The sequence below is a fragment of the Ammospiza nelsoni genome, chromosome 14 (assembly GCF_027579445.1).
Source record: "Ammospiza nelsoni isolate bAmmNel1 chromosome 14, bAmmNel1.pri, whole genome shotgun sequence".
NCBI lineage: Eukaryota > Metazoa > Chordata > Aves > Passeriformes > Passerellidae > Ammospiza > Ammospiza nelsoni.
Genome location: NC_080646.1, coordinates 5,576,008 through 5,602,626, shown reverse-complemented (window position 1 = coordinate 5,602,626; position 26,619 = coordinate 5,576,008). Strand labels below are relative to the sequence as shown.

General features: G+C 39.7%; 1 protein-coding gene across 1 annotated transcript in view; it reads left to right on the top strand.

Moving 5' to 3' along the window:
- Positions 1-26,619, top strand: part of MCTP2 (multiple C2 and transmembrane domain containing 2) — a 117,827-nt gene that overhangs the window by 44,152 nt on the left and 47,056 nt on the right. Inside the window, exons 10-16 of the mRNA XM_059482272.1 lie at positions 2,375-2,539; positions 3,881-4,011; positions 10,428-10,614; positions 11,390-11,483; positions 15,208-15,310; positions 16,972-17,074; positions 26,060-26,161. Coding sequence (XP_059338255.1) covers positions 2,375-2,539; positions 3,881-4,011; positions 10,428-10,614; positions 11,390-11,483; positions 15,208-15,310; positions 16,972-17,074; positions 26,060-26,161 — 885 coding nt within the window. The remainder of the gene's footprint in view (positions 1-2,374; positions 2,540-3,880; positions 4,012-10,427; positions 10,615-11,389; positions 11,484-15,207; positions 15,311-16,971; positions 17,075-26,059; positions 26,162-26,619) is intronic.

Genomic DNA, 26,619 nt, shown 5'->3' with positions numbered 1-26,619 from the left:
GCAATGTGTTTCAGTAATATTGAGTGCAGGTGCTGATTTTTCCAGGGGCTGTGTGGGATCCAGGCTGGTTTGGGTACCTCCCAAGAGTCCTTTGAACTGTCAAGTCAGCAGCTACAAGGGTGGGGTTATGTGTGCTGTAGAGCTGGGTAGGAAGGTCCCCAATGCTGAGTGACTCCTTGAAATACTGGCCTGGATGAAAAAAAGAAAAGAATCCAAGTTTGATTTGAAAGCTGAGTGATAACAACTGTCTTTTGTGTTCAGCCTGGAAGCTTTGAAGAGAGCTGGATGCTTTGTTTTTAAAAGAAATTGTAACGTGGATAATAAACTTCATCTGTTTTTTATTTTTTTAATTTTTTTTTTGTGAACTAACATCAAATACCTCTTCCTCCTCCAAGGAAGGAGCGGGAGGGGGAGGGAAAATCCTTGCTCCTAAAGCAGCGAGTACATCACATCAAACATGACTATGTTAAATACTGAAATGTTCAAAGTACAAGCGAGATAGATAAAGGCTTTGATGGGAAGTGGATATTTCCCAGGGACATTACAAGCAATAATCCAGATGTTATGGTGTAATGCAATGAGTGTCCATGGATAGATGGGGAGCTCAAGCCAAGCAGCGCCTGCTGTAGGCCTTAGCCCTCCACTCCCATGCTGTTACGCCATATGGAAGCAATCTCCAGGCCCCCTTAATAGCCAGCTTTGGATTCCATTTTCACAGGGCTCATAGAGCTAAGTGGAGCTGTTTTATGGACAAGTTAGATAGAAGCCTTTCCAAGATAAACATCCAATTCGAAATTAGGACATACCAAGCTGCAAAATTATTTTAGGGCATATTTCATGGAAGCACTGCCATTTTTCTAAGGCGATTGCCAGACTGTAGAATGCCCTTTGATCCCTTGTGGACATTACTCCCTTTTTTATAAAAAGGATTTTGAAATAGTTGCAGTGTTTAGGGAGGAGTATATCTGCTGGGACTTTGAAGTATGTCCATGGGAACAGTCATGCTTTAGCTTTTTGGCCCAAAAGACGAACTTTAAAAAAAAAAAAAGAAGAGAAAAGAAATTACATTGCAGCTGGATTTATGAATCAAAATCTCGTTTTCTTTTTAAAGGTAGGAATTTTTACCCATTGCGCCAGGAAAGCCAAATGGGGTGTTTAAATAGAAGTATATTAATATGCTTGTGGGATTCAGAATTCAGTATTTTAACCAGTAAAAAGCAAGTAAAAAATTTGTGAGTTCACCACCTATGATTTAAGAATTTTGTTGCCGGGTAATTGATCCATAAAAAGTAATCTTCAGACATCAGGTGCTTTTGCAATCGTTTTATTTAGCAACAACATTTCTTACTTGCTTTTAAAGCTAACACGTCCTGTTTTAAAGTGACTTGTGAAATCTTCTCCTCCGTCTTGCTCCCACCTGTACATGACATGATTGAAGCTCCAAAGTGTGGCGAGTTAAAAGTTGCTTCAGGAGAATAAAATATGGCAGGATTTTTACTGCAGGAAGAAGAGTATAGCCTTGAGTTTTAATGTTTCCAGCTCACTCCCCCCAAATAAAGGCCTATTTAATCATCCTCTGTCCAATAAAATATTGCCAGTTAGCAAACTGTTAGCGCAGCCGTGCTGCACAAGATGAAGCTGCGAAGGTAACAAATGTGGCTACCAGGTAACCATAACTCCAGATAAAGAGCCTGGTGGTGTCAGTGTTTTTTCAGCAGGCATCAGTATTTTTGATTCGTGGGCTCAGTTTCTGGAAGCAGGAAGAGCAAAGTTAGCAAAGAGCTAAGGCGGGCGGCTGAGTGATGGAGGAGGTGGAAGATGCTGCTCAGCCTTTCACCTGGCCGTGGGCTTTATGATCCTGGGCTGCCTCCCCAGAAAGGACAGACCTGCTTTTTATGGTTGTAGCCGGTGAGGTTTTAAGAGTTTACTTTAGTTTCTTCCCTGTTCTGTTCCCCAAGGTTTTTTCCCTGAGCCAAGGTACCAGACTGCTCTCAATGCTTGAGGTCTGCTCTTGCCAGACCTCAGCCAGGGTAGTTGAAGGTGACTTTTCTGGTGAACTAACATCAAATACCTCTTCCTAAGCAAACCCTGCTGATTTTGCTGTCACATTGAGCCCTGTCCCTTCACAGGGACCATAGTACAGTTGGGCAGAAAATCCATAGCATCCTACTGCCTTCCATTGCCTGCTTACCCTTAGGGAAGCATGGTGTCCCTCTCACTCCTGGTGTGCTTTCCTAGCTCAGTTAATGTGAGCATGAAAAAGTGTTTGGCTCTCGAAATATTCTGTATTGTGCCTTGCTTTTCAGTTGAGTTAATGTGAGCATGAAAATGTGTTTGGGTCTCAAAACATTCCGTGTTTTGCCTTGCTTTTCAGTCGAGTTTCACGCGGAACCTGCGGCTCTCGGAGTCGCTGCGCAAGAACCAGCTGTGGAATGGGCTGGTCACCATCACCCTCTTGGAGGGCAAGAACATGCCCAGAGGAGGCTTGGCAGAGATTTTTATTCTCCTCAAACTGGGGGATCAAAGATACAAGAGCAAGGTAGGTATTAAGGATTTCCTTAAGTTGTCTGAAGTCAATAAGGGGCTTGGTGTTTCTTTTACTGGTGTTGCTACCTCAGATTGAACTGTTCTTGATACTCTCTTTGATAAGTGAGTTCAAAATCAGACCAGGCCAGAAGCATTAACATTTTGCTCTGTTTTGATGCCAGTAGAGAAGGAGCAAGTTAGGAATATTGTGTGTTATCAGTGTTTTGTGCATTTAACATACTCATCATGTTGATGGATGTTTGATATTAATATGGAATGAAATAAAGCTACATGCATCACACATGTGTTTTGTTCTCTGCCAATACAGAAGTTGAGGTTGCAGTGCTGGAAAAGCAGACCTAAAATGGTTTCCAGTGCAGGGGAATTATTATTCTTTTAAAGTACTTTTCTTGAATAATATGTTACATATTGCAGAACCTGCCCCCCAAACAGATAAGATGTTTCATGGTTTTGATATTAATTTTTATTCTTCTAGGCTGTGTTTATCTGTCTACAGTTCAGTTGTATAAGAGTCTAAGAAATTAATGAGGTTCCAAAAGATAGACATTTCATCTGGAAAGTCTAATAAGAAGAAAGGCTATAATTAAAATAATACTCTTTTGAGAGAGCAAGAGCTCTGCATGTCATGAACTGGAAGTGCAGAGGAGGAGAAAACAAACCTCCTCCTGTACAAAATGTACAGAGCAAGTTCACAGAACATAACATTTGGATGTAGGCGCATCTGAAACCTGCACTCTGTCCCTCACATCAGACCTCAAACCAAGGTCATGATATGTTTTTTATTTAGAAAAGTAGTTTTGAAAAATAACAAATGGTTTAGTTACTTTAGAATAAATAGATAGATGTTATTCCCGTTACAATCCCTTTTTGTGTGTCTCTTTAATGGTCCATAGATGTGTTGTGAATCTGCAAGACTGAGATGTTTGCTTAACACAGAAGGGTGAAAAAATACTGTTTTGGGTTCCTTAATTCATTCAAACCTGTTTCCAGGTGATTGTCCTCAAAAAGGTTATTCCTGATTTCTTCCGGTGTATGATGGTGAATGATGACCATGGAGCTGGTGGGATCTACCTTGTATTTTAGAATTTTTTCCATCCATTCATTCAGAAAACAATTGTATATTTATTGTTATTGAGAGGGAGGAAAGAGAATATTTAGGAAGATGAGATTGTGTGTAATGGGCTGGGGAGCTTTGGTTGGAATGACATTAGTACTTGATGCTCTAACACCCAGTCTTGTTCTGAAGAATTGATTTCTTTTTTCTTCTTTTTGATTTACTGTGAAAATAAGTGCTGTTTAAGAAAAGTAAATGTTATAACTGCATGTTTTCTAGACACTGTGTAAGAGTGCAAATCCTCAGTGGAGGGAACAGTTTGATTTTCACTACTTCTCTGACAGGAAGGATATGTTGGACATTGAGGTGTGGAGAAAGGATAACAAAAAGCACGAGGAGCTTTTGGGAAGGTAAGTTGGGTTTGAGTTAGATTTTATGTTTTTTTGGGGGAGAATGGGTTAAGTATAAAAAAAAAATTAAATTGTTTTTAGAACTAATCAACTTTTTTTTTTTTCATTACAGGCATCATAATGTATTTTTCTGTCCTTATTCCAGCCATGTATAGGTTATGTTTCCATTATGTTTATTAAAACCTATTAGTGGGTAATTGACTAGCCAAAATCTGAATGCAGAGACATCCAGGCCGCCTCTAAAACCTGAAATACTGTGGGAGCTCAGTGGCATCAAGAAGCAGGATTTTTCTGTATTTTTCTGGTGATATTGCTCCACATCTTTATATATGCTCTGCTGGTGCCACCCCAGGGATTTTTTGCTCCTTTTGAGCGTGGTGTCCCTTTTTTTCTGTTTGCACTTCAATGTTGTGTTATAAGATTCTTTAATTCCATTCCACTCTGTCTGAATTTGTACAGTGTTGTTTTCTTAGTAGTACCTCTCTCTTCCTTTCTTTGGTTTTCAACATTGTCCTGTGGACCCTTCTCCCTAAACAACATCTGTGCTGTTGGGGACATGCAGCAGCACCAAGAACCATTCACTCCACTGGACACCCTCTTTGGTCTGTCCAGCTCATCTGCTGGCAGGATCATTGCCACAACTCTCAATTTCCTGAGGGTGGGGAACCTGCCTGCAGTTGTTTGCTGCTCTCACCTGGCCAGGGTTTCACAATGTGCTGACTAAATAGCAGTAACTCATAAGAACATTCTCTAACTTTAGGCGTTCAAATAGTTTGAGACTATTCACTGAGAAGAACAATGCCCTTTGGCTCTACAAATGTTTGTGGTTTTGCAGAGCAGGAAATTCTTTCTGGCTGAGTGCTGTTGCTCATCACATGGAGAAGTGGCTGAAGATGAATCTGTTCCTTCCATTCTCACAGTTACTTCCATTACTTCTGATACTCTGTTTAGAGTTAAGAAATAAAGCAGTGTTTGCAGCTTACCTCAGGTCAGTCTCTGATGCTGGAGCAATTCTTCCTGAGGTTTTCCCCCTTCATTTTAATTTTCCCCTAAGCTTCCCCTGCCTCTTTTTCCTACTTGTTTCTGGCAGGTGGTGTTTAGTGTGGCAAAAACAATCAGTGAAATGCTTATTCTGTTCAGCACTGGTGAGGTGTTGTAGATTTACCTTAAAGAAAATGCAAATCTTCCAAGGTAAATCCCTGGAAGTGTTCAAGGCCAGGTTGGATAGGATCCTGAGCAGCCTGCTTTAGTGGAAGCTGTCCCTGCCCATGGAAGGAGTTTGGAACAAGATGATCTTTAAGATCCCTTCCAATCCAAACAATTCCCTGATTCCATGTTTAAATTTATTTTTGATGTCTATGTGGAGAAAAAATTTTTTGCTTTTGTTGTCTTAAGCACAGCAAATTGGCTGTAGCATCAAAATGGGAAAAAATACACTGGTTTTTGAAGAGCAATTGCAAGAATAGGTAAACACCAAGTGCATAATAACAAGTATTGTTTTTACAGTGTAGAAACTTTTTGACACCCTATAAATAATATTTTATGAAGGGTTCAAATGCAGTCTAATCTGGAGAAGGATTCTGTTGGACAAACAGCATTATGAGGTGCCATGTTTATTGTCTCCATGATTTCCAAGTTGAGTTTTGAGATTTCTGGATTTCACAATATCATTGTAAGAAATAGTCTTTAGTAAAATGTTTGTGGGTTATATTCGGTCATTACACACAGCAGTGCAGCCAACTGCCCTCAAATAATTTGCATGGCTTTAAGGAAAAAACAAAATTTTCTGGATCTGAATTAATAATTTTGTGGTCAATTTATGAATAGAGTTAGAATTAATTATGGTCCCTTCCAGCCTGCTCAACCTCCAGCTGCGTTGGTTAAACTTTTAAATATATGCATATTTTTAATATTTAAATGAAGTTGGACATGCTCACAACAGAGTCAAATCTGATAAACTTTTGTGACACGAAGACTCCTATTAATTCCTTTAGACACAGGATTTCAGATAGTATGGATGCCTTAAGACTCTGGAATATGGTTCTTCTCCCAGGCATAATTTGTTTTTCAAGGTAAAATATTGTTCTTGAAATAGGACCTGAAGTGTCTGTGGAGAGCATGGAACGTGTAGAATAAGGAATGCCTTGGACCTCTGTTGCTGAGCACAAACACCTGGGGTGTTTGTCTGCTTCTGAATTAGTGAGGAAACATTTCATGTCACCCTTCTATCACAAAGCAAACCCTCACTGTCAGTGCACATCACAAGCTAAATTATTACATCCAGCCTACCTGCAGTCTCCTCAGAGTTTCAGCTGGGTCCAATTTCTCTTCCTCACTTAAAATCCCACAGCCTTGAGTGGTTCAGCTGCAGGCTCTGACACTGAGGGCTAACTGCATTTTGGTGCCGGCTGAAATAATCCCTCTATTTAGTCTGCACAGGGCTGTTAGTAATGTTTATTGAGTGCTTTTTGTGTCCTTTGGGAGAAGAGGCACGCTATAAACAGGAGAGGATGTTAATGTATATGAATAAACAAAGGTGTTAACGTGTGCAGAATTTGTCCAGGCAGAGTTAAATTGTTTATGCCAGGTTGTTAGAGAGTGTTTCTGCATTAGGGGATGTGTTCTGGAAAAAGAGATGCTGCAAAACATTGAAGGGTTTTCCTTCACATATTTACCTTGAGAAAGAGATTTTACAAAAATTGCTAAACTTAAGCTCTGAGACTGGAGTGCCTCCAATATCTTTATGATGAATGCCTCCAGGAAACTGTCTTTGCAATAAGAAACACCCCGTGTTTTAGAGGCTGTGCTGTTGGGATGGAGCAGTAAAATCCCCATTATGGCTGCAACCAAAACCTTCACTTACATCTCACCAGGCTGTAGGATGAATCAGAAAAAACAAAATTTGTCCGTTGAATAAGTCATAATAAAATGAAACCTTACTAATTGTTCCCCTGACACCTGTGGCATTTGAAATGTCAAGGATTAATCACAGATACATCTGTCTCTACTCTCTGATGATTCTGATCTCTTTTATGAAGGGATTTCAAGAAGTATGCAGGGGGTAAAGTGGCACTGTTGTGTACACATTTTTTTTGTATGTATTTATATATGTTTAAAGGTTCCTGTCATAATTTGATTAACTGTGATTGGGAAAATGAAATACAACTTCATGGCTAGTAAGAAGTTAGCCTCAGCACCTTTCAGTGAAATTTTAACATGTGATTCCCTGATAAACAAATATTTTAATCCCAGATTTGCTGTGTACTGTTCTCAAGTACTAGTTCTCTGCAAAATTAGTAAAAAATGGGGCAAAAGAGAAGCTACAGGTGAGGGCTTTAAGTCAGAGGAACAGTCTTAAATGAAAACTAAAGCTGTACAGGACTAGAGGGTAATAGAGAGATGAAGATCAGGAAGAGGAAGGAAAGCATTTAATTAATTGTGGTTAAAAGAAAGGAAAGTGATACATTTGGGTGCACAATGCATTCTTAACTTACAGAACTGCAGCCCCTATAGATTGTGCATGTGGCCACTTGTGTGAAAGATTATGTCTGAATTTAATATGTAGCTTAGAAAAAGATGACAACAAGCAGAGCTGTTCTATCATAAGTCAGGATTACTGTCGAGAATTTAACTCAGGAGATCATTTGTATCACCTAAAATACAAATGTTCTGAGAGCTTTGCCCTTTTCATTCAGAGCAGGCAACTTTTAAACAAAAGTGGATTACCTCCATTCGTTTGATTCTGTGACCATCACAAGTCTCTTACCACTTTCCTGTGAAATAATTATGTGTGGTAAGATCTTGCAGATAAAAGGCTGAGAAACAAGGAAAGGAAGAGTTTCTGTTTCATAAGAATGAGGGAAGTAGTTTGGAAATCATTAGACTCGTTTTAATAGTGTAGAAGTGTTAGTGTGGAAATTGCTGAATTTATATAGTAAATTGAATGTCTAATTGTTTTACCAAGCTGCATTCTCTACAGTCTGATTTTATAACCTAAATGAAACAGAATGTCTTTTCTTTCTTAAGCCTTTTGCCAGTGCAAATGTGGATTTTCTTTTCTCACAAGATTTTTTTTTCTCTCAAGAAAATATAGGCATACCTTGAGTGAACACAGATGTTTTAAGGAAAGTTAGTTTGCACAGAAATCAGACATGATTTGAGGAAGAAATATTTACACTCCACCTCCTGCTGTTCCCTCCACATGTGCATCCCTCTGACCTCCACACCCTTGTACTCCATCTTTTCTTTAACCTTATGCAAATCAAATTCTTTTAAGAAGAGAAGCAATTCCAATTTGCCAAAACAAGATAGAATTATATTTAATTTTGCCTTTGACATCTGATGAAGTTCGAGGTTATCTGCTGGGGGGAGATGCTCTTGTCTGAGCAAGTTGTTTTCTGTCTTAGTCCATGGAAAGTTTTAAACATAAAAAATCAGCTGCAGCTTTTCCCAGCTTTTTGTGGACTGCATTGAGTGGGTGGTGTATGAAATGCTGATGTGGGAGACATGGTCCCTACTGCCAGCTGAACCACAGAGCAGCTGGGTGACCTTGAGATTTCCCCTCTCCTTCCTTTAGTTTCTGCATCTAGGAAAAAAACCAAACCAAAACAAAAAACTAAACTCCAAGGTAAGGATACATCCCCCTTCTGTACTGATACCCAAAGTATCACTGGAATTGAGACACAGTGGTGTTAATGCAGCCAAGGTGATGTTGACCCTCCAGTGTGGAAGTGATAAGGGCTTTTTCTCAGAAAGAAATAAGGTCTTTTTCTCTCTCTTTGTTATTGTTTTGTTTTCTTTCCTGCTGTAACTTTTCCTGTCATATTTTTCTGAAGAGTCTAGGTGTAGCAGAGCTTTAAATGCAACCTCTCACACTTGGAAATGGTGTTGAGAGGCAGCCTACGCACCAAGCCGTCTTGGTACTCTGCCTGGTTTATTTTCCTTCTCTTTCAAAGCACTTGAAAGCAGTTAATAAGAGTAAACTTGAAACCTGTTGTACCTCTAGAGCAGTGGAGAGAAAAGAGCACACTTAAGGCAAAGTCATTCCCGTTGATTGTGGTCAGAGGAAGCTTAAGGAGTTGTGTTTTGATACACAGAGCTACTGGACAGCTTAGAAACTCACCAGAGCAGCGGCTTTTACTTCATAACATGGTTTCTTGGGTTCTCAGGCTGAAATGTTTTGAGATTATTTTTTCCTCTTTTTTTTTTTTTTCACCCCCTTTAGCATTCACAGAAAATAGGCTGTTAAGAAGCGGAAAGCATGCAATTTATAGCAGATGGGCATAAACTGCTCCAGCTCTACTACTGGAATGGGATCAATCAGGAACACTACATGCACCATTTACCCAGAAGAAACACACCTGGGGGAACCCTGTGGAATTTTAGCCTATTAAGACAACACCTTAACAAGTTTAGTTTAAATAAAAACTTGTCGGCAGGCATTAAGTGAAGCAAAACCTCTCGCTCTCCATCAGCCACTGCCCATCCCTTTGAGGAATGTTCCTCCTCTTGCAGTGTGGCAGCAAACCTTTTCCTTCCTTCTTCTTTTTTTCTTTCTTTTTTTTTCTTTTTTTTTCTTTTGTTTGTTTCTTTTGTCATATTTTATTTTTTACCCTTTTTTCATCTGTAACTTTTGCTCAGCCTGTTCTTACAAGCCAAGCCCCACGGAGGTTCAAGAAAGTTCCACTCCATTTACTGGACTTCTATTTAGAAAGCTTTTAGCTGAGCCAAGTGATTGCACTTTTTGTTGCATTTAACCACTCCCTTTGTGTGTAACTGGCTGCCTGGTGATCTCTCTGCTTTAGTCCATGCTCATATTTTATTGTTGTCTTTTTATGAATGTTTCTCTTTTATCTTCTTTATTTTTATTTTTGGGAGAAGCATCAGGTTAATGATACATATTATGTGCAAGGAGTGGGTAGGGGGGACTTTTAAGACAATCCTTCCCATTGGGAAATATAACAGTACACTGAAAATGTAGTTCTAGTAAGGCTTGTAAAAGAGATTGGGGCATACAGTATAATGTAGCATAAAATGGAGTATGTGACTTTAAAGAAACTAATCTATTTTAGGCTAATGTTTTAAATTTTGCATTTGCCCCCTTTCTTTTCCCCCAGGTGAAATTGAATTGTGTTTCAAATCCATCACAAAACACTGGGGGATTTTAGAGGGGAAGTGAGGCAGGCCCGAGTTAAGTTTTCCTCCTGTACTTGCAACCCAAACCTTTTACTTCCCTTTACCAGTAGACAGACCAGAAAGCAAAATCTGACAGTAAGTGCAATAGAATCTTATTGGTTTCCCGTGTTTAATTTTGGGATGTTTTTATTTTTTGCACTGAAGAAGCAGAAAGTTTTGGTTGCTTTGTTTTTTTTTAATCACCTCTTTTTCCTTATTAACCCTTGGCAATGTCATTCCAGGTGCCACGTTGACATTACTGCCCTGCCAGCAAAGCAGACCAACTGCTTGGAGCTGCCTCTGGAGAAACACCCAGGGTCCCTGCTGATGCTGATTGCTGTTGCCCCTTGTACAGGAGTGTCCATCTCTGATCTGTGTGTCTGTCCCTTGGGAGACCCCAATGAACGGCAGCAGATTTCTCAGCGTTATGTGAGTTTTTACTTTTTTTTCCCTTTTTTTCTTTTTTTTTTTCCTTCTTTTTTTTCTTTTATTTTTTGGTTTTGAAATAATCAAAATTGCAGAAAAAAAAATTTCTCCATTCATAATGACCTGTCCCCTACCAAAGAAAACTATTAAATGGAGTAGTAGCGTGTCGAATGATGAGGAGGAGATTGGCAGGGCAGATAGACCCAAGCAATTTGGCTGTTTGTATTTGTTGAGTTTTAAACTAATGCTGTTCTTTTCAAACTTGAATTGTATTAGGAGATTGTTATGGGGAATGAGACCCTGAATATCATGAGACCCTGAATATCATGAAGAGACAATAACACACTTAGCTTTATTCCCTCCTTTGGGAAGGTTATTTTCTGGAATTTAAATGTTGGGAGATGAAGCTTTGTGATGGCTTCCACATCCTCAAAAGCTGGTCAGGATGGAATAAGTGTATTTCAATTTGTGCCTGGGAAGGTTTAGATTGGATATTAGGGAACATTTCTTCACCAAAAGGGTTTTCAGCACTGGAACAGGCTGCCCAGAGAAGTGGTTGAATCATCAGTGCTGGAGGTATTTAAAAGATGAGTAGATGCAGCTTATAGGGACATGGTTTAGTGGTGGGCATGGCAGTGCAGGGTTAGTTGTTGAACTTGATGATCTTAGAGGTTGCTTCCAACCTGACTGATTCTGTGATAAGCTATTTAGTGGTCCATAGTCTCTGTTTCTTGCTGAATTACAAGCAAAATACATCTTTACGCTTTTCTCCTTGCAGTGTATAAAGAATTCCTTTCGGGACATGAAGGACATTGGCTTCTTACAAGTCAAAGTTTTAAAGGCAGTGGACCTGATGGCAGCAGATTTTTCAGGTATTTTATTTCTGTTTTGCAGCATATGATGCTGTAATATATTGCAAATGATAAGTTGATCAAGGAAAAGTGAATCATCTCTCTAGCACTGAAACTTGCCTCAGGGAACTGAGATACCAAATGGCTTTGACTGCCAAAAGTATGTTGGAAGGTCCAGTGGATGGAGATCTTAATTTCCCATTAGACCTGAGCAATCTGACAGATAACTTTACAACAGCACATCATGCTAGGTGTTTTTTCCATCAGGAATATGTAAAGTAAGACTTGATACACAGCAATGCTGCTTGCAGAGCACCTGCAAAGCAAAGCCTCTCCATCTCCTGTCAGGTGTTTTGTGGGTTTGGAGCAAGACTGAAAGGTGTTGGGGTGTCTGATGTGGTGCTGGGTGTGTGGGCTTGGGTGATGCTGCAGGCTGTCACCTGACAGAGGAAGCTTGTCAGCAACAGGGCTGTGTGATGCTTTCTGTTAGAGCTTATTTGAGGCTTCACTTTGGGATGACCTTTTTGGTGCTCTTACTCCATGAAAAATATGGATTTTCCACTGAGCTGTTCCTCAGGTTGTGCTTGGTCCTGACAGCAGTGGACACTAACACCTTTTAAAACCACAACTTTATATTGTACCTCTGGGGAAAGTCTAGGAGGTTGATACTTCTCTGTAGTGACTGCATGGATATTATTATTTTTATTATCATCTTCTCCAGGATTCTGGAGACCTTTTAATTCCCCTCTCTATCTCACAGCAGCTCATAATTCACAGGCACAGCATTGTGTGTTGTGTATTTGCTGACACAGTCATTTTTTAAAGATAACTTGTTGATAAAGGCAGGAAAGATGGTAGAGGGAAAACATTTTTACCCCATTCCCTTGTTTTTGTGAAGGCATTATTACATAAGAGAATGCTTGTCCTGAAAAAAGGAGCAGAGGAGAAAGCCCACAATTAATCATGGTACTGTTTTAGGGGTATATTCAATTCACTGCTAACCCTGAATTGGAAAAAAATGTTTACTGCAGAAAGCAGTACTTCAAGGAACTGAAGAACTTAATTTGAAAAAAAAACCCAAAAAGCAGCCCAAAACCTGTCAATAATGAAAAGTAACTTGTAAAGAAATCCATATCTAAATTGACATAATATATAGGTCCACATGGAATTAGGAGTGTAACTGCACCTTGCTGACTAATTTAATTTGATAAGTGCAGCACAGCAGAGCAGCCCCAGCTTTGCCATGTGCCAAAAGTTCCATCTAGAAATATGTGGAGTTTTAATATAGACAGAATTCGTGGAAAGAGCTGAGCCCAGAAGGTTATTTACCCTCTGGAAAACTTTTCTGATGCTGAAGCAGTTGCATCAGTGATGGATTTGGCCCCCTCTCCCTCAGTACTCAAACAGGAGCATGTGGGTGGATAATGAACATTGGAAGAGACACGCAGGTTCTTGATTCTGCAATTCAAAGACTTTTCATACGGAGTATGTGATACACATTCCTTGTGCATAGCACAGAATGAAATTCTGCTTAAGTAAAAGGTTACTCAGTCTGTCATTATATTCAAAATAACCCAGGCTTTGAGCCTGATTCATGAAGCAAATGACAAATTGTTTTTCAATGGCAGTGCTGAAAATATCCTAGTATTATGCTGTAATAGACCCACCAAATTGCAAAAGGATGCAGCCATTTTAGGTAAAAATAGCATAATTTCTGATCATGAAATGAGAGACATAAAGATTAATTATCTGTTCTGAGCCATTCATAAATGATTAGTGCAGCAATTATGGGCTTCCATAATAGAGCCCTCCTAGAGCAGTGCCATATTTCCTGCATTGCCAAGGAGACTGCTCAGATTTATTGTTATTGATAAAAGTAAATTCAAAGTCCCAGCTAAAAATCTAATAAAGGGAAAATCACAGAGGGATTCAGAGGTACAAAGATTTCCAAGGGTTAATAGAGGAGCAGTGTGAGCAGGTAGTGTCCCCTCCCTGTCCCTTCCTATAGCAGCCACGAGTCTTAAATCCCCCAAGTCCTGCAGCCTGGTGGGTATGATGGGTGTAATGCTACCTTATACCTTATTCCCACAGTAAAGATAGGATTTTGGTGTGATTGGGATTTCTGTATGTTGTCATCATAGATTTTAATCGCAAGTTTTTAGCCTGCTGTAATAATAGTGATCAGAAAACACACATACTATCTGCTTTGGTGTCGAATAGTGTTCTGGAAATCCATATTTTACTCCTGGACATAAATTTTTGGGCTGGTTTCCAGACAGCTGTATCATATATGTAGAAGCTCTTCACCCACAGCTAGCCCAGTTTGAGCCTTCCATACTTTTATATTCCTAGATAATAGTTCTGTTGATGTGGAAATGACTTTTTCTGCTTTGTTGGATGTTTTCTGTGTACGCATGAGAGTTCTTCTCAAACACTGCATTTGCTCACTGACCAAAAAATAGCATTCAGAATACCAAATTATACAGTGGGATTGTTTTTGGCATATACCAGTTTGCATTTCAAGCAGTTTCTCTGAAAGGCTACATGCATTTTCCACACTATCAGGGAATGGGCATGTAAGCTGAAAAGGAGAAGACAAATAGATTCCAGTAATACACATGGTCTTTAAACTTTACCAATATTGACTAGTTAATACCCAGTGTTTACATACTGAAAAGATTCCTGTTTAGTTTATAAACTTCTGAGAGTAAGACCCTTAAAAGCTCTGCATTAATAATATAGAAAATAAGGATTAAGAAAAGGACAGCTTCTGCTTAAATAGCTTGTTTGCCTGATATCTAAATCCCTGCATTGCTGACATATTTAGTTGCCTACACAGAAGTTAGGCTGGAGTGTCTGTGGCGGAGCTGTACATGAGCATTGGAGATGAGATTAAATCAGATCCTGAGCCAGACATGCTGATAAGGGGCCACTCTGCTCACAAAGGAAACTGCTGAGCTGCAATGAGTTGGTAAAACTACAAATTCATTTAATATGAGTGATCAAAAAATACATTAGTGAACATGTGTTCACCTAATAGATTCCATGCTGGCATCCTTCTTTAGAGAGGAGGAATTTTTTTGCCTATTTTTTATTTTATTTTTTGTTTTGTTGTGGGGGTTTGCTCTGTTTGTTTGCTGTAAGTACAATACTTGGATCATGCATGGATTCTCCAGTTGATGTTGGGTTTTGTTTAAACTGTGACACGGTGTAGATCCTTCAGAGCTTCAAGGACTTGCTCACATGGAACTAATTGAAGAGATGCTTCTGATTTCAGTCAGTGTTGTGCTTCTTTTCTCATGATGTGGATACTTAATCCTGTAATCAACTGAAGAAGACCACAGGCTCTAAGCAGAGGATAAAACAGGGAGTGTAAGTGCAGCACTGCTCCTTCCCTGGCTCAGAGCAGTGGTTTGACTCTCCTGAGGGTGCTGAGTCATTGTCACCATGAACAGATCTTTCTTGCTGTAAGGACTGAGGGATGATTCACTGAAGGTCTGAGATGTCAGGTATTAGAGTGAAGCCCTCTAAATGAGCTGTAAGGTAAGTGTTGGAGTTTCCAGAACTGGGGATTATCAGAGATACTGTTTTTTTTTTGGCAAGTCATTCCAACAGAACGGGGCACTTTGCAGTTGCTTTAATGGATCTGATTTTATTAAACCAATCACTTCCTCAGCCCTATTGCAAAGAGTCTGCATACTAAATGCCATAACTGATCCACTTAATTTTCCTTTCCTTTCCCTAGGCAAAAGTGATCCTTTCTGTGTCTTGGAGCTGGGAAACGACATGCTTCAAACACACACCGTTTACAAGAATCTCAACCCTGAGTGGAACAAAGTTTTCACATTGTAAGTGGATTGCTTTGGAAACCATGCAGCAACTCCACTTAGCAGTTTAACTAGGGAAGCTATTGACTTTGGGAAAATGCAAAGGTCAAGTTTAAGATATGTCATTTTTTCATAGTCAGAGAGGATGTTGGAGAAATCTCAAATATAACTTAATTAAAGCCTTTTGCCTTTTACTAGTTCTTGCGTGGAGTTTATTAATAGAAGTCATTAAAAGAAAAATTACTGTGATATTTATAGGAAGAATCATGACTAGACATAATGGAGTCATAGTTTGATCCAAGAGATAATGTAACAGAAAGTTGAGACCAGATACTCACGCCTACATTTTCCATAACTTAAAATAAAATGTTTCATTGAATCTTGGTCGAATCCTTGTTTAGTTTGAAGAAAGCAGAGAATGAGAGCTCGTGTTGGTGTTGGTCTATCTTCTGAATTTAAACTAGTCAAACAATGCAAATTAGATGCTTAAATTTTTATGGAAATCAAGGTATTCTTTTATTTGTCACTTTATTAATAATAAAAGTTATAATTTAGGTATTGCTTTTAGGCAGCCCAATTTTTTAATCTTGCTGTATGCTGACAAAAGTTTTTGTGAATAAGTGAGTGAGATAAAGATTTTTGTGAATTAGTGGTGAGTGCTGCTGTCTCCCAAGACTGCAGCAGTCTGTGCAAAGGCTGGCAACAAAGCATTTGTGACATTTGCATCTGTCCACTGGAAGAACAGTTTGAAAGTTATGAACTTCTTGCTAAAGCAGCATTCATAAATACTGGACTGGATGAGAACACAAGAAAAACTATCTGATTTCTTTAATAGAAATACTTTGCTGTATTTCTGTTTAATTCAGGGGTGCAGCTGAATGCTTGTCTCTTGGAGTCCTTTCTTGTACTTTGTTCTCAAGAAGCTTCCACTCATCACTGTTTTTTCTGAGACTGTGCCAGCAGATGAGTCTTGTCGGATGTTCAGCCAGCAAAATAAATCCAATAACAATCCAAATTTATTTTATTTGAAAAGAAAGTTTGTGTCTGTACTTCCTGTGGGTTTCAGATATGTCAGCTATGGACTTTCTCTAACTTTCTTAGGCTGATCCAAGCTCCAAATCTGCAGAGCCAGTCAGGCACTCACATCTCTCCTTAGATTTTTGTCCATTTAAAAAAGAAAATTAATCAAGCCCCTTAAAAGCTATTGATGATTTAGATTTATTTTGGAGCAGCGTGGATTGTTTTGGGTGCATGAGTCCATTTTAGCTGGACCTTTCAGTACCACTACAAAGCTATCCCCATTATATCCAGGTTTTCTGCAACACACTTATCTGTGTGTGTCACTGTGCAGTTTTAATGCAATGAAACTTGGGTTTGAATTCAGCCCTTGATCTCTCCCAGCAGCAGCATTCTCTGTTGGAGAGCTGACTTTCACATTGATAGCATCACCAATACAAAAAATACCAAAAAGTCACTGTCTGGACCTAGTTCTGCAACTGAACCATGTGGGGAATGCCCATCACTTGATTCATTTTGGGGTGGAATTTAATTAAATGATAGTTATATACCCCAAGGTAATACAAACTTAATTAGCAAAAAAGTAATCTCAGATCATTGTGGAGGGGACTGTGTGCATGTGTATTGAATATTATTTTTTATGTGTCTGCACTTTTTTGTTCCAGCCCTATTAAGGATATTCACGATGTTCTGGAGGTGACAGTGTTTGATGAAGATGGAGACAAACCCCCTGATTTCCTTGGGAAAGTTGCCATCCCTTTGCTGTCTGTAAGTTATCTTTATCACATGTATCATGGTTGGCTGGAAACAAGTTGTGTTTTTTTCCCTCCCTTAGCACAAAACCCCGCAGATTTAAACAGGTTTTGAGATCTTGTTGTGATCTATATACATGCCTCAGTTGGCAGTGTTTATAGTTCTCCTTAGTGTAACGAGCATTGTCCACCCATCTTAGTACAAATTTGGTTGATTGGAAAGCAAATTGCAGAAATGTCTGTACTTCATCAGTGCCACGTAGGTCTGAGAACATAATGGAGTTGTTCTGTGTGTTTCCACATCATATTCTGAAGGTAACATTTTAAACATGTCCTTGTTCTGTCTTGCTTCTTTTTCCTCCAAGAGAGTAATTGCACATCGCAGTAGGATTGACTAGAGATAGCTGTTGTTATTGGCACAAGTGAATGAAATTACCTAAAAGGGGTGTTTTCCACTCCATAGTGCTTTTAAAAACTGGTGGCTTTTGTTCTGTAAACAAATACGTGAGGAGTGAGCGCTACCATGGGAGTGCAAAATCAAAATTGGAAACAAAGCGAGCTCAGGGGAAAGTGGTTGCTCTGGAGATTAAGGAGAGTTGAAGCTTTTTCAGAAACAGCCAAAAAAAGGCCAAGCTAAAGAGAGTGGAACATGAAAGGGATCATTAAAAGACTTTAATAGAGGAATAGGGGAAAAGCAGCTTTGTGTTTGGTAAGACTGATTTAATTTTGAAACAAGACTGGTGGTATTAGCGAGCAACCAGATCAAGAGGATGTAAACAGCTCCATGTGTATGTGCAGTGTCACTGAAGATTCTGATAGTTTTTACTGTAATGTGTAGGAAGAACTTTCTAGGCTGTGACTTATTAAATCAATTAGTAGCTGAGGCTTGAAACATCATGGGACTCTTGTGTCATGTTAGCCAAGTTGTATAAACAGGTTTAGCTGTAAGCATGGGGTTTGCTGTGAGTTGGGAGGCAGTGATGCTCTGCAGGAGCTCCCTGTGCTGAGGGGATGCTGTGACAGATATTTGTGCAGTTGAGCCCTGTGCAGGAGTGTGAGGTGGTGACACATGCTGGTGTCATTCTCAGCGTTGTCCTGTGCAGGAGGTGGACTCCAGGATGCTTGTAAGTCCCTTTCAAGTCAGGGTATTCTATGATGATATTGATGCTTTCCACATATAATCACAGCAGCCCAGGCTGTGGTGAGATGCTTTTGGTAGTGCTCGGTGTGATGCTGTGGGTAATAGCACTCTCAAATGGGCAGATGGTGGATCCTGTTTGAAACTGCAGAGTACAAAATTGCAGTCTTGTTTTGAAACACCCCTGTGAAAGCAGATTCACCTCTGCAGGAAGGCTGCTACACATCTTCCAGGGTTAAGACAAGAGTTTGTCTTTGAGCTTTGGAGGTTGGCTGCTGTAGGAGAAGGCAGTGATGGATTTGTGGGGCTCTGTCCCAGCAGAGACTGGAGAAATTGGAGATTTCCAGGGGGAAAGCAAAGATCCCCTCTGATCAAGGCAGGCCATATAAGCCTCACAGCATAAGCACAATTTAGGTAAGGAACCAGTCAAGATCAGAGAGGGGGACTGAAACATTTGGTTTTTCCAAATAAATAATTAACTGCCCAGAAAACTTTTGAACTGACTTAGAGGATATGATACCAAACTAAAGAATGCTTTACAGTGGTAAGGAAATAGGTGTATGTACTCCAGTTTTGTTGTAATTTTGTCTAAATAAGTGTATTTCTTGTATATGTGAATTAAAACCTGTGTGGCTTCTGAATCTCTTTACAAAAGTGTATCTGCTTTCATCCACCCTGTGCTGTTCATGCTGGTGTCTGAAACAGCAATTTGGGGATATGAAGAGCCTAAGGTACAGGATCTGAGGAGTAAATACTGAGCTCTCAGTGGCACACATGCTGTTCTGAGCTTTACAATACTCTTCCCTCAGGCTATGTGATCTTTCTGGGGATATTTTGGATTGTCCATCTATTTTTGTAGCTCGAGTCGCCAATATCTTCTATTTCAGAATAATATTAGAGTCAGTTGGGCATGGAGGATTATTTGATGTTTGCAGGGAGGAAAAAACCTCTTAACATCTTTTATTCCATTTCTGATCACTCTGTTAATTTTTCCCCAAGTCCTCGTATCTCTGATGTTACTGGAAGAGAGTGGCTGGAGCAGCTGCTCTCCTGCAGACCCAGTGCCTGCCAAATGGCCTGCATGATCAGCAGCAGGCTGTGTGGGCTCACAGTGAGAAGATGTTAGATTTGGATTTTCTGTTGATTTTATAGGCATTTGTCAAGTATCCCTTAGGAAGCATGTAACAAGGCAGAGGAGGGGAGTGCATGTGTGTGGTAATGGCCAAACTATTCAGTGTAGGTTTTTCTGCGTCCAAGGTTTGGGACAAAAAAAATAAAATAAAAAAAAATTGTTTATGCTTTCCCTTGCCAACTGATCTTCTTCCTTCCCATCCAAACTTCTCTGCCTCCTATTTCAGTCAAATCTAGTGTAAATATACTCATCTCTGCTTCTGATTAAAAACATTTTGCACCTATTAACTTGGTCTGCTCAGACAGAGAACTGTAATTTTCTAAGCTTTTTTTCTTCAAATAGGAATTTCAATGTATGTTGTCATTTTGACTGTAACTTTGAATGTATCCTTTGAACCATTTAGATAAATATACTAAAAGAGAACAAAAGTTAAAGACTCAAGGAAGCCTCACAACCATGTAGATTTAATTTAATCTATGTAATCAGGCCTAATATTTGCCTGGCATTGAATTGTCTTTTGAAAATAGATGTGCTTTTGCCATTCTTTTTTTTATGTTAAAAATGCACAAGTTTGACATGTGAGCTGTCAGCGCATGAAGTAAGTTTACTTCAGGAATTGTTCATGGATGACTAGATTCTTTTCTTAATGAAAAATTGCCTTGAATAAAGTGTGTGTTGGAGGGATATGAAATGTTTAATTAATATGACACCGAATTTTGGGTTAAATGTGTTCAGTAGTCCCACACTGGCATTTTGGAAACACAACTACACCCTCATCATCACATTAGCACAGGAATAACCTTACAGCACAAAAATTCAGGGATGGTGAAATTACGTATTCTTTCTGTTGATCCTTGACTGTCATGTAGGGTTATTACAGGAACCAAATAAGAAAAATAAAAAGCTGGGCAGCATGAGAAGAGTTTTAAGGTGCCAAATGATGAATAAAGCTGCAAACTTCACGTTCTGGTAGAGGTGATAAAGCAGAATTGGATAAATGCACATTTTACTAGCAATAAACTGAATTTGGGGACAGAGGGAGAGAAGTTTGTAGTTTAGCTTTAACTTTTCCATGTTGATCAACCTGTTGTACTTTTTTTCTCCTCTTCTTTTTGTCAAATTACTGTCCTCCTCTAAAGCATGTGTAAAACCTGATCTCAAGCACTGCTCTGCTCAGCCACATTCACAATTTATACTAGAAAAGAAAGAAATTAGTGGTACCACAGTATCAAGCAAAATGGATCCTTCTCTTGCCAGAGGTGATCACAGAGTGTGGCCTGGCCAAGCCTTGGGCTGGGAGGCAGATTTTGGGGGGTAGGGAGTGAAAGGGAAGCCCATGAGCACTGAGCAGAGCAAGCTTTTGTGCCAGAAACTGGAGAAGAACCTGGGCAATGGAGAAGTAGGGCAAAAACTTTATTACTTCAAGAAAGAAGTTTGATAGGTTTTAGAAGTTTTGTAGGTTCTGGGGGACTTGAACTAATTATCAAAGAAGTCCTTTCTGTCTCTGTGTTCCTTTGTGTCCTAGATCTTAGTAAAGGCAACCGTGTGTCTTTGTGAGGGTCTGTCTTTTTTCTTCTGCTTCAAGAGACTCCTATCTCCTAGAAGGCTGCAAGTTATTAGAGACATGGGAGCATATAGTGTGCTTCAATGAATTTGAAAGCAGAGTATATCAAATATCCTCATGTAGAAAGGCCTTTGAGTGAGGAGTTGTAGCGCAGAATGGAATGTTTTTTTATCTGCTGGATTATCAGGTCAGAGTAGTCCTCAGCTGCACCCTTTCTTTCCAGCCAACAGGAAGAGGTCTATGAAATATTCTGAAGTGCCAGGCAAGGTTAGTAGCCAACGATACACTGAAAACAAGGAGTGTGCCTTTGGCAAGCTTGATTGTATAAAGCATGGTCTGGATTCAGAGAGGAGACACCTGACGATCGCACTTACTTAGCACTTTACCATAAGTGCATAGTCTTTTCCAGGAGAAAGTTTTAGAGTTTGAGAAAAGTGAAATTGCTGTGTTTACGCAATGGAGGCAGCTCTGAAGGGTGCTGTCTGTTCTGACTTTTATCCTGATCATGAACCAGGATTTTTGGAATGGGCAAAAATACCCCACCTCTCTCCCAGGGAAAACAAAGTCTTGTTTCTGGCATTAGATTCTCCCCCAGCCCCTGGCTGCTCACTGAAAAAGTACCAACAGGGATGTTGTCTCAAGTATCACCTAGGATCCTTGAGCTCCCAGGGTTTTCAGCTCCTCCTCAGACTGGCTCCAGGCCCTCATATGAAAGCCCTGCCTGGTTTCTTTCAGTCCATCAGCTCCATATCTCTTTGGTCTTTGGATAGCAGTCCTCTGCCAAAAACCCAAATCTCCATTCCACTTTGGATCCCACAGGAGGTTGTTCAAAGTGAGATGTTTAGGGTAAAGAGTTTGGGGTGAAGGAACAAGCATTTTGTACAAAATTGGTTCGGTGCATATGGCAAGACTGGGGAAGAACAAAACCCTCTTTATTCACGTGCAGGTGGATCAAATATGTGGTTTGCTTTCATCTTTTCCTGGGGAAATGCGTCCTTTGATAAGGGGAGGTGTGTGTCTATTACAAGACAGCTTTATGTTATGCAGGGCAAATGGGATGACATTGTGCATCAGCAATGAGCTCAAGCAGGAATATCAGGGGTTCCAAATGCTTGAGATGAATTACCCTTGGAGAGTAGCCATTACCCTCTCCACACGTCACAGGTGTTGATGTACAGAGGTTTAACCCAGTGTTCATCTGTCAGGTCATCAATATATGACATTGAATCTGCATCAAAGCTGGATACAGAGTGAAGTTTTCTTAAAATCAATGTAAAAAAAAAAGCCTCTAAACCATATTTCTTTAAGACAAGAGCAATGAAAAACCACGCTTTGCTGCGTAAGGGTCCTGTCTTCTCCGTGTTTTGTGTCATATCAATCTTGGCTTTTGCTATTTCATTAAAATTCCCAAGCGGTCAGAAGGTTGTTGCTTAATAGATTTAGCATTGGCTGGCTACATCAATACTGTGTTTAGTCACATTTGTTTTACTGGGGACATCTGTGCAAAGAGTTTAGCAAATATATTCATTCATTTGAGAGGAACCTGGTGCACTTTGGACCTTGACTGGATGGTGGTCTCGTGTATCTCAACATTTCCTTCAGTTAGAGGCAACTTCAGGGAGTGTTTTGCCTCAAGTGCCTCTGTAGGTTGAAATATTTATTGCAAAAAAAGAATTTCAGCTTTTCTTCCAACCGATAATTTCCTTTTCGTGGCTCTTTATGGAGAAGGGATGTGACATACAATATACAGTTCTTTCTGTGAAAATATGGATGTGATTTTGTCTTTCTGGGCTGATTCAGAAGAGGAAAATGCCCCAAATATCAGAAATTCCCATGGGATAAAAACCCAGACTATGTTTTTGATGGTGACCTTGCAAAATGCAGCATGTGGGTGTGGTAGGCTCTGCTGTCCTGGTGTTAATCCCAGGGTTATGGGCGGCCTTTCTTGGTGCTTGAGCCCCAGTAAGCTATTTAAGAAGCTTTCAGAGAATGCAGGCATTAGTATTCTGTGAGGATATAAAACATCATCAATAAAGGAATAATATTGATTATGTCTCTTTAAGGTGCTTACCTGCAGATATTTTCACATTCAATTTGAACTTTCCCTTCCTTTTCCCATAAGCAGATGTTAAGCAGTTTTAGACACAGTTATCAGAACTACTCATTGAGACAAGTCTGTGTGACATCATCAGGTTTGTAGCAAAAGGTGTTTGGGTGGCAGAAGAAACCTGATCTTTCTGACATTGAGATTCATCCTACGACCCCAGCCCTGGCTGCTCTTCTCCACAGCTGGAGAGAGCATTTGAGCGCTTTGGGAATAGCAGAGACTGGGGAGAGAGAGAGAGCAGAAAGAAATAGATGCAAAATGAAATTATTGTGACTGTTTGTCTCTCAGGTTGGGGGAGAAGCTGGACAGAATCTGAACTGTGCCCCAAGAACAGGGGAAATGAGGAGTATTTAAGGCTTTTTTGCATGTTTTCTTGTGGGCACAGTTGAGCCAAGCCACCAGTGTAATCTCCATGCAGTCATGGGTCTTAGAATTACCCAAAAGTACCTTTTGCTGAACCACACTGCCCTAGCACAGTGCCAAAACTGTAAGGGAGTCCTTTGTTGACTTTTTTTCATGGTTTTTTTTTTTCTTTTTATCAAAATGAAAATGCAGTGGAGACAGGCCATTTCACAGGCTGCCATTCTTCTCTTGTGCTTTTTTCCCTCTGAAGGAAGTCTGAAGCTAAAATATCTGTAGAAATGTTTAGTCCTAGGCTGTGTTATACTTGCACATTTTTTCCAGATAGTTTGAACACTTAGAATTAAATATGCTAAATAAATCTGACTCTAAAACTGTATTTGCACTGCATTACTTCCTGCCCTGTTCAATTTAAGAATAGGAGCAACAATAATAATGACACCATTCAAGAAGTTTCCCAAGCAACCCCTATTTACAGATACAGAAGTGGAAATTACTTGCTGCTGATTTAAAACTTACTGTTTGAAAACACCTGCAGGCACACCCAAAATGTTTGATTCAGCTCCAGCTTTTAAAATGAAGAGTCTTTTTCCCAAAGCATTTTTTTGAGTGCAGAACACCACTATCAGGCTCAAACACTCAGAAACATTTCTTTTCCTTTTTTCTATCAATTTAGCTCTGTGTCACATTTCTTTTCCTTGTGGGTTATGCTCTTGAAAGATGTAAGAAAGAAATATATCCCAAAGAATATAAAGAGGCTTTCCCACTAGCTGTTGCTTCTGGTGTAACTGGCTGAAATGTGATGAGAAATATATGTACCTGAAATATAAGGAAATTCAGCTCCAAAATGGATAACCATGGGGAATCCAGAATTAGGGTATTGTGATATATACTGGACATCTGCATTTCTGCAGACACACTGGGAATAAAGTACATTTTGTCCTTTCACAGCAGAATCCATGAATCAAAGCACAGGCTAAACCTGTTGCTGCTTGCACCAAGGACCTCAAACCCCATCAGTAAAACCATTTGTCCTTTAATTTGTAAAATTTAACAAACCACTATTTTCCAAACAAAATTTTGTTTTCATTCAGTAAATTCAATTTTGTTTTGCCTTTTTTTTGAAGGGGGGAAAAGCAGACTGGTAAGAGAGCAGACACCTTTATGATGGGTTGACAATGCTGCATGTGGCAGTTGGCCCAAGGACCTTCTGATGCCAGTCCATTTGGCCCTAGAAAAGGGTTTAATCACTTTGGCAGCTCTTCTGCTTTGAGCCTGCAGGACTGCAAAATGTTTTTTTACCTGCCCCTTTCCTGCAGCATCCTTTGCTGCCAGCTCCAGCACTCTGTGTGCTCTCTTGTGGTGAAAGCAGAGGTGCTTTGTGATCAGTTTAGTGTTATTGTTTTTATTTATTAGTATTAAATGAATTCCACAGAGGTCTCTGTAACTGTAGAGCTTTGGGTGAGAAAATAGGAAATAGCTGGAGTTCCTGGCTGTACACCACTGAGGATGCAAAGTTGGTCCTTGTGAGATCCCTTAGAAACCCTTGGGCAAAAATCCCATGTACCATTTGACAAGCTGTTTTGGTATAGAAAGGGTGGAGCAGCATTGGGAAGGAAAGTGACCTTTCCCTTGTCTTGTGAAATCACTTTGTTCCTATTACACCTTTTTTTTTTCCTTACTCATTTCCACCATGGTTTATAGGAGTGTCTCTTCTAAATGCCAGAGCAGCAATAGCCATTTTAAATATGGTTGCAATTTCATGCCCCCAAATTTCCTCCGTTATCTTTAATCTTTGATCATTACAGTCCCTCAATATAGCTTTTTGGTAAGCTGCAGGTTTTTATGTTACTGCTGTTTAGAATTAACTGGTCTGCTTCCTAAAAAGCCAAATGTTTAATCAATACATATCCCACTGTGTGTAATAAATACATTTCTGCCATCATTTTTGAAGAGAGAATGCTTTTGCTTTGAGCCAAATAGTTTACAAAATGGCAAGGAAGGTATTTTGTTTTTGGGCTGGTTGTTTTTTTTTGTTTAATAGATACTTAATGAGATAGGGCCAATGGGTTGATCAGAGCAGAGAAGTGGTATTGAAATTCGGGGGTGGGGTGGGGGGAGAAGTCTTTTACATGAATTAGTTAATTTTGAACATTTGTTACATTAGCATTTGCTCCACTTCAGCCTGCTCATTTCTTTGGATTGCATTTGTTTGCTGGGTAATAATTTGATAACGTTGCAATAAACTAAGCATTAAGAAGTGGTTTCGTGTACTGGAGTGTGCAATAGGTAGCTAAAGTTGTTGTTTGTGGCTCTTTTCCTAAACTTTGGAAGAAAAATCCCATTTTAAACTTGTAATAACAGAGGCTGATTACTTCCCATCAACTCACTGGCTTCCAGGGCAGAATTTTCAGACTGGTTATTGCGTGCAATGCTCTACTATAAAGTACAAGGTCTGAAAATTAAAGTTGGACCGTAAGAGATTTAATCTGCAATTTTATAGGTCTCTAATCCAACAGTTGTTTTGTATTTCAGGCTCTGAGTATATTATCAGGGTTTGGGAGAAGTTTTTATTTTTTAATCTTTTGTGCTTGAGTTATAAATATTTATTTATTTGTTTGCACTGTCTTTAAATTATATTGAGGATTACAACCAGGAAAATATTGATGCTTTTTCTCTCCTCCCCACCCCAAACTATAGATTAGAAACGGTAAACAAAGTTGTTACACACTGAAGAATAAAGACTTGGAACGTGCTTCAAAAGGAGTAATTTACTTGGAGCTGGATGTCCTATTTAATCCTGTAAGTGAAGTATTTTCTTTTTTCTTATCACTAGTGAAGAAAAGTGCAAATCTGCAAGGACGAGGGTGGGGGTGTTGCTTTTAAAACCAGGAGCCAAGCCAGAAGAGTCCTGTCCCCATTGCATCTGGTGGTGGAGGGATGTTTGATGCTGTGAGTGAAGAAGATTTGGGCTCTCAGAGCTGTGGATGGGACAGAGAAGGGGCATTTCTGGAGGGGCAAATAACCACAAGAACTTTAGGAAAGAGGTGCTGATTGCTGCAGCCACGACTTCTACTGCACAAGCCAAAACAGGGCTTCAGGTTCATTTTATTATACATTACTTTTAATACCTAGTTCTCCCCTGAAAAGCTGACCCAGGATGTTCTCTTCCCAGGGTGTTGACAGGAAAATTAATGAGGCGTGGACACAGTGCTTAGTTTTTAGGTGGCTGAGTCAGTCTCAATCCTTTATGCCCTCCA